Genomic DNA, 14244 nt, shown 5'->3' on the forward strand with positions numbered 1-14244 from the left:
GATCTTGCCTGTTGCTTATATATCTGTCTCATCCCTGGTTGTTTTCATACAGAGGCTCCGTCGATGTGACATCACTTCTGGTGTGCAATGGATTGTGGGTCAGAATCGACCAAATATGCATTTCTAAAGCATACTAATTCTGAACACAAGAATTGGGAACATCCTAAATCTTTTTTTCTACCATACTAAATAGCAGAATGTATGGGTATTGGGGACTGTTTTTTCCAGTTCCTTTACTTTACAAACTGGAAGCCTGATTCGCACTGTGAAGCTGCAATGTTTTCCTCACACTGAGATAGACTCACTTTCCAAATGAAGCCGTACAGAGTGAGAACTGTTCAGGGTGTCTGTCTGACGAGCGTTTACTGCAGGCTTATCCCTGTCTCCCACCAGGGGGGACAGTGGGTTTTTGGTATAGAAGCGTGTTAGACATCATTTCATTTGAGTTTAGTTTCTGGTTTAAAGCCCCATGTGGCGGTTTGAATGAAGGCCTGCCTGAACTGCACACCTTGGGTTTTGGTGTTTTTTAAGATTAAATAAAGGGAGGAGTACCAAGTACACAGCCACCACAGGTATGCACAAACAACTGATACCTACATATCTCCTTATGTTATCTTGCATTTGGGCATTGGAAGTTCTGCTCTAAGCCAAGGCTGAGGTCTATAAAAAAAAAGAAAGAAAACAAAAATGGAACTGTTTTGTCCTTGATATTGGCTGCTATGTGGCTCCTTTTATTCTTCCCTCTGTCTACGCCACACTTTGCAGTAGGGATGGTGTCATATGGGTATTGAATTGTTCCCCTGCTTTTTTTGGCCGAACATAAAACCGCGCTCGACAACTGAACAAGTCCAAAAAGTTCTGTTTAATCAAAATGTTTCACAGTTATTTCTCTTGCAAACTCTTGGGGGCTCCGAGCGCACACAAAAACAACATTGTAGAAGACTATTTTCACAGCTCTGTCCGATGTGACAATGGCAGTAGGAAAATGTCAAATGGGGAATTTGGACAGCGCTTTGTGTCGTGCCTATGGTTTTTTCTTTTCAGCACACCACAATAGACTAGTTCTTCACTGTGGTCTCCTCAATTATAATTATAGATATGTGTTTTTTTGTTTTATTATATTATTTTACAACCATCTTTTCAACCCTGCTGGAAAGGACGGCAGTGTTGTTCTGCCGTCTGTTGAGTTCAAAACACTTTGGTCACATGGGATTTAAGATCTCAGCCTTGTTATTTTCATTTTTGACTGATTGCATTCTTATTGAAATAGATTTTGCGACTAAGTGCTATCAGACTTTCACTCATACAATCACTAAACCTTGTCTTTGAGACTCATCTCTAGCCACTGACTCATCAGTTGTCTACTAATCGTATAAAACCTTGAAAACAGGTAAAACATAATATGCATTTTCCTTTTTTTAAGTGCACTGTTTTCCTAAGATAACTGATCCATTTAGTTTTAGCAAAATCTATTGTTGTAGGTTGGGGACGCTGTCATTTAGGTCAGCTGGGCAGTGTATATGGGATAGCCTAAAAATAAACTACAGTGTCCATGTTCATAATCATTTAAAATCATAGTCACATAGTGCACCGATGGGGCTCATTGTTTTTTTGTTCGTTTTTTGTTAAAGTTTTTAGAAGACACTGGAGGTTGATGGTCTTGGCGACACAGATAATACTTTTTGGTAGGATCAATTTATCGTTGGTTTTAGTTCTTCTGAAAGGATATGTCACCAGAATCTTAGACCTTGTGTGTAGACTGCATGTGAACTGGGTGGATGCACAACTGCATATGCTTTGATAGTGCATTACAAACCTCAGGTATTCAGTGTCTTAAAAATATTGTTTTCTACAACATCCATACCGGCAAATACAGTTTTAGTTAAGGTTAAGGGAAGTCAGTGGTTATAATCAATGGTAACGGAATGGTTAATATCTGGGGTGAAAGATTGTCATTTAGATTAAAAAATAAATAACAATTAAAGCCAACATTGACATGACATTAAACATAATGTGTGTGGTGCATCATTTAATTGAAACATTTCAGTAATTCCAAGGGATACTGGGGGATGGTGTTTGGGGATCTGGCAAAAAAAAAAGGTTGCAGAGGAATTGTATATAAACAAGCCATCATGTTAAATGTGGCATATGACCTTTGTGTAACATCTTTTGTGTTTGGTGAAACTTAACTGTGGCCATTAAGTCCTAACTTGCAACGTGCTGCACTTTATCGAGGACAAAATCTCAAGTGTAGCCAATGGACAGTGTAAATCTGGTGACATTTTGGTTCTTGGCATCCTCTGTGACCTCGCTCCTGTTTGCCTGCAGCAGTCGGTCACTTTAGTCGAGACACCCATCAGTACAGGAAGAGTCTGCTCCGCTCCATATCTGTCTGTTTGTTAATGATGACGCCTCACACAACTAATGAGCGTACACACATGACTCTGTATGCTACACATTTCAGATGGACAAAACTCAACGCCCGTCTGTGTGTGTCCTTGTATGTCCATGTGTGTGTCCGTGTGTGTGTCTGTGTGCCTGTCTCTCCTACACACCTCCAGGTAATGGCCATCACTATGTGACCCATGCTAGCAATTAGGAGTCCCTAACAGGCTCTCGCTTCCAACCAGTGTGCACAGATGCGGCGCATACATTATGTAAAAAAAATACAGTCCCCGAGAAAAGTCTCCCCCGCGGCCGCCAGCCACCGGCCTCTCTCCCTCCTTTAATCTAGTCCATTCTTAACGTGGGGACCACACAAACACACAACACAGCCGTCATGAGACACAGCACATCTGTGCCGGGGCCTCTGACGCCAGCAACATGAGGTGAGTAATACAAAGGGGAGTTGAGGGAAAGAGAGAGTTTTTTTTTCTGGTTAAAACGGTGGCTTCAAATTTGTGGGTTTTTCTGCCTTCATTCTCTATTCATGGCACTGAAGAGAAAGAAAAAAAAACTCCCACTGTGCTTTATAAACATGGCGGCACAGCAGTGAGGGTGAGTTTTAAACATGCTTGTTAAAGTAGAAAGACAATGGGTTGAATAAATGTGGCGCCGACGGTTGTAAAAAGTCCAACAAGCACACCTAGCTTAAAAGGCCTCCTCACAGATATATCCAAGTGCGTCAGCTCTTGTTTGTTTTTTTTCCTGACCAGCAGAATATATGAGATATTCAGTTGCAGATCTACACTGGCCATGGAAAAGTTCCCTGTATTTGTGCTGGAAGTATTTTCCTTTTTGTTGTTAAATGAAAGAGTATGTGTAGTCACTTCGAATAAATATATACTCACAAAAACATTGAGCAGGTGACTTTCTGAAACCATAAAACACAAGAGCATAACTAACTAGAAATGTATTTTTGTTTTCTTGTGTCTCTTCAATAATCCGCAGTAGCTCGGAGTAGAGCAGCTGATTGGCGGAGTGACACAAAAATAAACGGCAGTCTGGTGGCAATCTAAAAATCTCAGTTCAACGTACCATTGAAAATATATTTAAGTTTTAGGTTAGCATTTGTATATGTCTGCTACAGTACAAAGCTGACTTCTGCTACAGCGACGTCTCCCCCAAAACTCTATATAGTGACTGGGCTGACCGCCATCTCCATAAGGTAACACACTAACTATGCATAAGTACCTCATACACTTCAAAAATACTGAACTATCCCTTTAAGAGCTCAGCCGTGGTCTAGTTTTGCTTACCGGAGAGTTTGTTGTGGTGCAGGAACTCCATCTGTAGCCTCTGTCCGGCGCGCTGGGCCAGCAGGTAGGGGGTGGAGAAGGCTGGCTCCCCGGTGGCACACATCACATCCGCCCCACTGAACACCAAGGCCATGGTCTGCACAACGTCAGGCAACACCACCGCCGCACACAGAGCCTGTGCACACACACAACAGCACAAGAGCATGCTCTGTATATTTACACTGATTTATATAGCACCTTTTCTCAACACTGTTACAAAATGCTTAACAAATGAAAAATAGAACAGAAAATATTTCCAGTAAGAAGACAGTCATTAGTAAGAACCAAGCACCGAACATGAGAATATCATGAGGGAGCAGAAATAAAATTGTTATAAAAACAGAATAAATAAAAAGCACAGAAACAGAGATAACATAGGTAAATATTGAGTAAATATAGGAAGTTATGGACTTGATCTGTCTAAAAGGAATTGGCAAGAGTACCATGCCTTCGCTCAGTCTACTTTGAGTCCCATGAGGTCTCAACACCAAACAGAGAATACTTCAATAATTTATGTGGATGTTATAATTATTTATTTCTCATTTTAAAATATGTATGATTGGCTGATATTTAGTGCTCACAAAACTCATTCCTTTGCAAGTCCACCTGTGGCTTAATGTTTTCCTGGTGGGATAAGACTAATAAAAAGACAGAATAGGAGCAGTCGCGGCTCATTGCATTTCTAAGTAGCTTTCTACTTAATAACAGCTGGGTTAATACCATTTTAAAAAAAGATGACACATACCCAGACAATGAGCCAGTGAAAATCCCTGGCAGGTTGATAGAGGACAAAGAGTCTATAAAGTGGCTACGGTAAAAAGCATATAAAGTTTAGAATTGAGTTGCGCCAGCTGATCTCCAAAGAGAAGTTAAAAATAAGATCAAACCCTTTACTCTCCCTGTGGGAATAATTACATCTCTAATCCCCGTAAAAGGAACAGAGGCAAAATAAGAAGAGGACAAATGGGCCGTATTAAATATAATGAAACTAACTATTTTCAATGAAGGGAAATGTGGGAAACGAAGGCATGAATAACAATGAACGGAGCAAATAACAACAGAAGAACACACTGAGGAAAAAAGACCAGGGAATGGGAGCGGATACACAAGAACAACCTCTAAAGGGGAACTGACGAATAAGACATGCAATACAAAATATACAACACTAATTTAATAAAATCACAAGTGTAAATAAATAGGCCTTTACGGCACGACAAAGGCTCAGTTTCTAGTTTGTCCTTTGGCATTTTAAAAAGAGACATAAAATAAAATGCATCCCATTATTGTGAAATATACAATTGTGTTTTATGTGTAAGAATATGTCATGTTGCCTTTCAAATGCTTTCAGGCAACATGACATGTGACAGTACTATATGTTAGTAAAAAACAAACTATCACCATTAGTCACCTTCCTTGCCTGCTAAATTCACTCATCTTTTAAACCAGAACTAGCAGACTTCATACAATTGAGTGGGCTTTTAAGGAGACATTTTACGATTTAACAGAATATTGTGGGTTAACCATTCCCTCTATATAATCCTGAATCCGAAAAAAAAAAGAAGAGGAAGTTCAAACGAAAAACCTTCAAAGTAGGCTGCAATTGGCCGAGACTCCTGCCAATCAAATACATCTTCAAAAACTTGAATGTCTCCTTCATGGAAGATAATGTTTAAGAACAGCTACCAAACTTAAGAAGAAGAAAAGATACTCGATGAAGACCTTAGCGTCTTGTGGACTGTGTCTGACTTTATTTCTGAATATCCTTGATGCAAAAGTAATTTATCCAAACTGTAAATACAGAATCTGGTGTTCATTTTATAACAAGTGGAACACTGGCTTATGCATGTCTCCATGGTGGATGGCACCTGGAAACAGCAGGTCCTGATCCACTAACGTTTACTGTCTAGCCATACAGACTGGCTTTTGTCAAAATGATTCACCTGCTTCACATACAGGGCCGGCTAAGAAAAGCAAGATGAAAAAAAAAAAGGTCTGTAGAAAATATTCCATATCTCTTTCTCTCTCTCTGTCTGTTCCTATCAGCCCAGTCAATTGATGTGACATTGAGCACGATGACCCACGACAAAGTGGATCAACGGAGGAGTCGCTGGCAAATGGCAGGATTTCTCTTCAAAGAGCAACCTCTCCTTTCATGGGATCGGACCGAGTCAGTAAGCCAGCATCGATCGGCCACGAACAGGCAAGATCCGTCTGAGAGTGAAGCGTATTCACACACACACACACACACATGCAGACAGAAACACACAGACATACAAAAACACACACACACACACAGGCAAAGAGCACACACAAACAAAGCAGCTGTCGATATAACCTGCCCACCCACACACACACACACACAAAAGGACCTGCACTGACATAAAGATATTTCAATGTTTCAAATGCTTTTTTTTCTTATGTACACAGTTTCTGTACCCTGGAAATTCAGACTTTCACATTTAAAGTTGCTCCGCATACTACTCTGGGCACGAACCATTGGAGCTCATTTACTATGTGGGAAAATTCGGAAATACCAATCAAATCGTACTATCTGATATAGGCAGGCCTAACCGGATGACGACAGTGCTGTGCATTTCTATTAACAAAAAACATAGAGAAAGAAAAAAAATTCATAAAAGATATGATTACTTTATTCACTTACTCTCACTTTGTCTCGGTTTTAGTCACACACACACACACACACACACACACACACACACACACACACACACACACACACACACACACACACACACACACACACACACACACACAAGACGAGGTCAGATCATGGCAAAAATAGTCCCATGATGCTACCTGGCCTTATTTCTTTCTGTATCGTCTCCGGAAATGACCTTCCGTGTCATAGCAATTACTGCAGCCACTGGAGGGTTTCTGTGTGTGTGTGTGTGTGTGTGTGTGTGTGTGTGTGTGTGTGTGTGTGTGTGTGCGCTGGTGTGTAATGATATAAGAAGGTCCTTTGACACCGCCACCCCCCACAGCCCTTCCTCTAGGTCATGTGGCCTGGGGAGACTCTCTGTGGAGGTCACCAGGACAACCAGCTCCTAATGGGGAACTGGGGACCCAATAACTAAAGGCATGGGGCGAAACCAACATTTTATAATGAAGTTAGCATTTAGCGATGATAGCAATGTGGTTGTATTTTTAAAGATGTATATGGTATTTCTGTTTTTTTAGGATCAACCAATTATGGACTGGTTTTATTGGCTGTTTTGCTGATTCGGACAGGCTATTATGCTGGTTTTAGTGGGAAACTGGTAAACCCTTTGTTTGAAATTTGCGTCAGAAATTATTGGATATGGACCCCCCCCCGCCAATGTCTCAACCGTGGTTTGGCCCTTGACTATAGGGAGCGTAGCGGTGGACAAGGGCATGAAATGAGCGGACCAAATTCAGAAGCAAAAAATAAATCTCCGTAGACCTAAAGTATGCCTTGGCTGAGATTATGTAAGAGACATATTCACGCAGTCAGGTATAAATCACTTGGCTGCTGCCGTTTTTATCATTCTCATTTCATTAACATGAATTGACACTTTAAAGGGTAATTTACTGCATCTGTTCCGTCGACCCCCTGGGCCCATAAACCTTGTTAAAATGCCATCGCGTGATTCCTAAATTGCGTGAATGTCGATGAGGAAAATTAGCTAGTGTTATTGTCCCTGCGCCGGGGACGGCTCCCATGGGGAATAGGTTTTATATAGCTCTTTTTTATTTCTTCATATTCCACACTTGTGTTACAGTAAGTAAGTGTGACACCAAATTCAACCAACATGTCAAGTGAGATTTAGGCTCAGTGTCCTTGTTTATGTTAAAAATACTTTTTTTTATTTTTGTATATGTATTCTAGGATGCATTTGATTTGATTGTCTTATGTTCAGATAAGTCGAAAACCATTTTTGTGAGTGTGTTTTTTTCTTTTCGAGTACACATACACACGACTGTGTTGAGTCCTGGTGTGTGTGTGTATAATGGCTGTATGACACGCTGATCTCTATCAAATCTGTTAAGCCCATTTATAAAGGCAGACCAGACAAGAGGGACAGCAAACACAGCCGCCCACTTCCACCTTTTTCCTCTCTTACTCAGCATGTCACACGCACATGCACACGCACACACACACACACACACACACACACACACACACACACACACACACACACACACACACACACACACACACACACACACACACACACACACACACACACACACACACACACACACACACACACACACACACACACACACTCACAATTCTCCACCAGGCCGAAACCCTTTTAGGCAGCTGCACTCTGTGTCTGTCACACTTCCTCTCCTTGTACAAGCCTTCAAAAACCCTCCCACTATAACAGCAAATTCACAAGTTCTTAGTGAAGCAGCACACATGTTCACACGTGTGTACACACCACACACACTCCCACATACATACACACACACACACACACACACACACACACACACACACACACACACACACACACACACACACACACACACACACACACACACACACACACACACACACACACACACACACACACACACACACACACATACGGCAAAAGCAAGCAAAGCCTCAATAAAACCAACCCAAGCATTTTCTGTTGTGGATTCTAATCCACTTTTCCACTTAGCCTGCTAGTATATCTTCCTTGCGCACACACACACACACACACACACACACACACACACACACACACACACACACACATACACACACACACACACACACACACACACACACACACACTCTCTCTTTCTCACTGTATCTTCATCCCTCTCTTTCTACTCAAGAAAACAATGCAAAGGGGCCGATCTGCGTAAATGCTGATGCAGGTGGAAACTTAGCTGTTTGAAGGCTCAGTGCTTTTAAGACCCTCTCTTTAAGTGGCAGCCAACAAAAAAAAACTTAACTGGCAGAGAGAGCCTTACCGTCAACCTGCTTACTCTCCAAAATCGATAACACATCCCCCTTTGGCATTTTGAGACTTATAGTGCAGTTATTCTGATGGTCAAAAGGTCAGGACAATATGGTCCTTTTCATGCTCAACGGATCTCTTTAATGTAGTATGCCATGTACCCTTGGAGACATTTAACTAGTATAGGAGGAAGAAAAAGTATAAGTAGAAACCCTTCGTTAGTCCTGCTAGAGGAAATTCTATTATCCACTTAACACTGTAGCGTTGGGGAAATGTTGGTGAAATCGTTCTGCTCTTTGCGCCCATCTCAGAAGAAAAATCATTTGATAACTAGAGACAGAAAAGGGGGCGCCCTTAGCTCAGTTGGTAGGGCGTCCCCCCCCATGGGGCCTCGGCCAGCAGCGGACCCGGGTTCGATTCCAGCCCGCGGTCGTTCTCTGCATGTCACTCCCCTCTCTGCCCCATTTCAACTCTGTCTCTACACTATCAATAAAGCATAGAAATGCCAAAAAAAACAAATATCGATATATTGTCACCGTCCAAGAAAATACATTGATATTCATTTTAGTTCATATTGACACGCCCACACCCAAAATGAGTATGAGTATTAGTAGGGCTTTTCGAAAACACAGCCAAGGTTTGTGGGGGGAAGGCATTAGAGGTTGTACCATTATACCTGGTTGAGCTGCTCCAGGCCATGGTAGCCCTCCAGCACCCTCCTGTACTTCCTCTCCCTGTACTTCCTGCGTATGAAGGTGGCTCGCTGCTCGGCCGAAGCCCCGCTGTACAGCTCCTCCTCCACGGGAAGGTTAGCCGCCCAGAAGCTGTTCGCATTCCTGTTCCCCACCTCCAAGAACAGCTATAAAGGGGGTTTCAAGTAAACAAGTATTCTCATTTTTAATTTTTGTCAAATCTTTATTGATTTATAACATACAAACAACAACAACGAAGAGACAGACAGAGACAGGCCTACAAACCCTCCCCCCTCACCACCCGTCCCACCCACAGGACTTGCAGACAAATAGTAATAATTTGACACTTTCCGCGGCATCAACTAAAATATTTAAATTATTTGGTTTTGCACGATGATGATCTTGCAATCGACTGTTCCAGGTTGAGAATGTCAAGGACAAGGATTCTCATTTTGTTAGACCTATTAGTAGGATTGGAAACATCTTGCCAAGCACCCAAGGTTCCCCGTGTATCTCAATCTCAATCTCATCTCAATATCACAATAAACAGAGGTCTTGTAGAAATGCAATAAAATATTCATAAGTTGCTTTTAATTAGTTGGTTTTCATTAGTGTATTATAGGAAAGGTGGTTGGGGGGTTTATATCCAGTGAGAATTAGAAGAAAACCAGCATACAGCACGTACCTCGACCAGGGCATTGCTCCAGATACTGCTGTCCAACTTCAGGCTGCGCACTTTGGAGATACTGGGGCCGAGGGAGCGGTGCTGTCCTGGTACAGAGGGAGAAACAAGGCTTTGATGTATAGTACACACGTACACAAAACATCCATATGCTCAGAAATCCAAACAACCACTTTGGTTAAAGGTAGGGTAAGCAATTTTAGAGAATGTTTTTTTGACAAAATCCCTTTCTGTCAAATCAGTGAATATCTCCTCACAATCTCTTTCCTGTCCATACTGTGAGAGCGCCATAAAACAAAACTGATTTTAATATACAGCCTAGATTCTGTAAATGGGTGTGTTCACATGGTACGGTGGGCCCACCTTTTTATAATTTTTTTAAATAAATTGTTTATTGATTTATAACATAGATACATAAAAACAACAACAACGAAGACATGAGACAGACCTACTGTACATGTTACGGTGGGCCCCCATTGTTAACATTCCCTTTGCGTACATACTAGTTTACAGAGCCTGGGCTGTGTATTAACACCAGATTTTTACAGTAAGGCAGATTGTCTCCGGAATCGCTTGTCCCACCTTTATTAAAGCCTACAGCTCAATTAGATGTATTCAAAAGAACATGGCTGTCGGGCTAGTTCCTGAATAGTTTGCAATAATAAAATAAAATCAAGATGTTTTTAATATGCACTGAAATGTCCACAGCGGGCACACCAACACAAAGGAACCACATGCCGGCGGTGATGGAGTAAACAATAAACAGGCAGTTACAAGACGGAGAGCGGGAGCATGACTGGAGGCTCGTTCTCTCACATGCGACACATGCTAATTGGAAATTAAAGCACAGAACGAGAGGGCCATTAATTGCTAATGAATCATGAGTAATTCATTGTGTTTGTGGGTCGGCCTGTTTATTTGGGTGAACGACAGGCTTCTGGGGTTGTTGCTTATGGCCAAAGACGGAACGTACATGCATAATGTATTTGGCAGAAACCACGCCATATGCGTAAAATGTGAATTACTATTGCCGTGTGTGTGTGTGTGCGTGTGCGTGTGTGTGTGTGTGTGTGTGTGTGTGTGTGTGTGTGGGAATGTGGATGATTTTCAGGGTTTTGATTTGTGCTTTGATCTCATTACTGTCTGACTCTGCTCAAGTGGAGCAGCTGTGAAAGAGACTGTGGAGCCATGAGTTGTTCATGAAAAAAAAAGGCCATCTTCTTGACACAGATCTACAAAGCACAGATACCAAGGAAGGATGCTTTCTTGATTTGTCACCGAAGATATTCAGAAGAGAAACTAAATAGGAAATCGTTTTAACAACAATTGACCTGTTTTTAACTTTCATCTACTATAGGAAAGCGGCTGTTTTTATCAAGTCTATAGTAAATAGAAGAATTAATCATAAAATTGGGGTTTGACCTGCTCCCCTTGACTACCAGTGTTTGAGCTAAGCTAACCTGTATGAGCGACCTTTTCCCATTTCAATATCAAAAATGCCCCCACAGTTACAGGAACGGTTTCTGTTGCCTTTTCTTGAGCCGGAGAGTGAGGCTAAAAGCTAAGTCCAATCTGTTAAACACGTAAAGCTGTTGGTATTATTGGGTGCAGTCAGTGCAGAACAAATCTAAAATTGTCCAATCCCAAGAGAGGAATGATCGTGGCAACAGAAATCCGGCTTGACAAATAAAAAAAGGCCCCAAAGTACAAGATTCTTCCACTCATGCTGGAAATTATTTCACTCTTGAGCGCCCCGCTGTATTGCTATAAAGCCACGCTCCATCCACTGAGTCACACGGCACCACAGGAGCATTCTCACTTGTGTAAGGGTAATGAAGCTGAAGTGGCCTGGTGTGTGGTGAGATTTCCCCATATAAACAGCCTGGTGTAAACCTCTTTTCAGGTAGAACTAAGAAAAAAAAGGTCAACTCATCAAAAAATAAAGAAGATAAATAAAAAATAAATCGACGACTCTGAGAATAATCCCCCCCCCCCAATTAATACTTCCCCCCCCTCCCCCTTCCATTTATGTGCCATTTATTTTTGATGACTCAGAAGGGAAAACAAAGCAAACGCAATGAGTACTGCGTTTGTGCGTTACCATGGCAACTGTTGCCAGCGAAGGCGTGTCTACAATTTGCATCCTGGTGTTAAAGGAGTTCACTGCAGTTACGTGTGTGTGTGTAAGGAGAGAGAGAGTGGCCCTCCCAAGCTTTTGGAGAGAGAGAGAGAGAGCAAATAGAGGGAACAAGAGCAACAGTGCAGAAAAGAAAAGGTAAGGTATTGGTAAAGTTAATGAGGGATGCGGGTTCAACTTAAAGGTGGGGTAAGCCATTCTGGAGAATGTTTGGTGAAAAATCACAAAATGGAATTTCACTTTGGTTACATTCCTTTTGTTTACATACCCGTTTTACAGAGCCTAGGCTGTTTTATTAACACTTGTTTCTTCTCCAGTGCACACACAGTACAGACAGGTAGCGGATTGTGAGGAGACATTCACTGGTTTTGAAAAGTGACATGTCTACAAATATTAAAGTCGTACATATAACACCAATTGCATCAAATGACGGTGTGATGTGTCAGGGAGCACTTGTAGTGAAAAACCAAGAGAAAATAATCACCTGACTCAGTTGCCCACTCTATCCAATCTGTGGTTTTTACGTCCAGCAACTTTAATGTTGCAGCTGTTTTCAGTGGTAAAACGTTACTTTAAAAAAATTAAAAACCTGCCCACAACATGCTCAGCACCAAACAGCAGACAGATACAGATTGTACAGAGAGATAGTTGAAAGTGTTGAGCATTAAGCTACTGAGCAGTCAGATATTTTCCTCAGAGTTCAGTGGAAACCCAAACTGAACTAAAAGGAGAGTTAATATTGGATTGAGACTGCTTGTGGGTCCAGAAACACAACTCAAGGGCCATATGCCTGCTGGATGTGTAAATAGGAAATGTACTAACATTACAGGGTGTCAAATATGTACATTGTGTGTTTAAAGTGGCCATAACTAACTGCAGGTTGTTACCTTAACGCTTTCTAGTTTAGCCAAGTTTACCAGATAATACAGAGGTTATTTTGAAAGTAGCTTATTATCTACTTTAATGCTCATGGTGTTAGAGACACTGCTTTGGACAAAAAAGGTCCCCCTTGTGACAAGGACAGCTCAGAATATGCTTCCCGTATTCACCTGTATCTTAATAACCTTATTTTTTTTTTCATTAAACATTAAAAATGATGGACTCTAAATCAATCCTTTAAGTCTACGCAAACAAAGAGGAAACATTAATAGTGTGTAGCTTCAGATCAAAGAGTGGAGGTGCAGAAGATTAAAATTAATTCTGTCTTGGCACGGAGAGAGAGAGAGGGAGAGAGAGAGAGAGAGAGAGAGAGAGAGCAAAGCCGACGTGGGATCATTTTCACCATTAGCCCTCTCATTACGTTTTCCCCTCTTTCTCTTGTTCAAGCTTTTTTCCTCTTTATTGTCCGTGACACTGCAGCGCTAATTAAAAGCGCGGCGCAGGCATTGGTATTCCAAACGGACCACCGCAAAGTTTAAGGAGAGCACAGTGTGTGAGGACAGCTCCTTGGTTGGCAGATATTCACCCTCTCTCTCTCTTTCCCTCTCTCTATCTCTCTCTCCACCCGCGTGTCGACTAAATGTAATATTAAACAGCCCTGCAAATGAAATCATTTAGGGGCTGTTTGAAAAAGGAGGATGTTAGAAATCTGATGATTACACCAATTACACAGGGCTTTGGCAGAGGTGAGGTGAAGTATCGCATTAAAAGCGTACAAGACTGGGAGATATCTCAGGGCCAAGGGAGAAGGAGGAGTGTATAGGAGCGTGGAGGAGAAAAGGAAAAAGACAAAACACACACACACACACACACACACACACACACACACACACACACACACACACACACACACAACTATATCCCTGTAGATCAAGCATGGCCACTGCTTCACTCTAAATCATATCTAGTGGGTCAAGAAGTAGTTTGGGATCCCCCAAGTTCTCGCCCACAGGCTAAGTCTTTGTTGTCATTTCATCTGAGCCACCCAGCATCGCACACATAGATTAGAGGAGAGTCCAGAGGCTAGACCCACAACTTTCATAAGTGGCTTATCACCTGAGAACTTCTTCCAAAGAGAGCCTCTAGGACTGAGCACTGGGCTAGCGAGACAAACACT

The 14244-nt window shown here is 41.8% G+C and overlaps 1 protein-coding gene across 6 annotated transcripts in view; it reads right to left on the reverse strand.

The window, feature by feature from the left end:
- Positions 1–14244, reverse strand: part of arap2 (ArfGAP with RhoGAP domain, ankyrin repeat and PH domain 2) — a 123666-nt gene that overhangs the window by 60215 nt on the left and 49207 nt on the right. For all 6 annotated transcript variants that reach the window (XM_080052555.1, XM_080052554.1, XM_080052558.1 and 3 more), the window contains 3 exons: positions 10055–10140; positions 9354–9536; positions 3699–3873 (listed from right to left, as the gene is read on the reverse strand). In XM_080052555.1, the coding sequence (XP_079908681.1) occupies positions 3699–3873; positions 9354–9536; positions 10055–10140 (444 nt within the window). The remainder of the gene's footprint in view (positions 1–3698; positions 3874–9353; positions 9537–10054; positions 10141–14244) is intronic.

This window comes from Ammodytes marinus (assembly GCF_949987685.1).
Source record: "Ammodytes marinus genome assembly, chromosome: 23".
In the NCBI taxonomy this organism is placed as follows: Eukaryota; Metazoa; Chordata; class Actinopteri; order Uranoscopiformes; family Ammodytidae; genus Ammodytes; species Ammodytes marinus.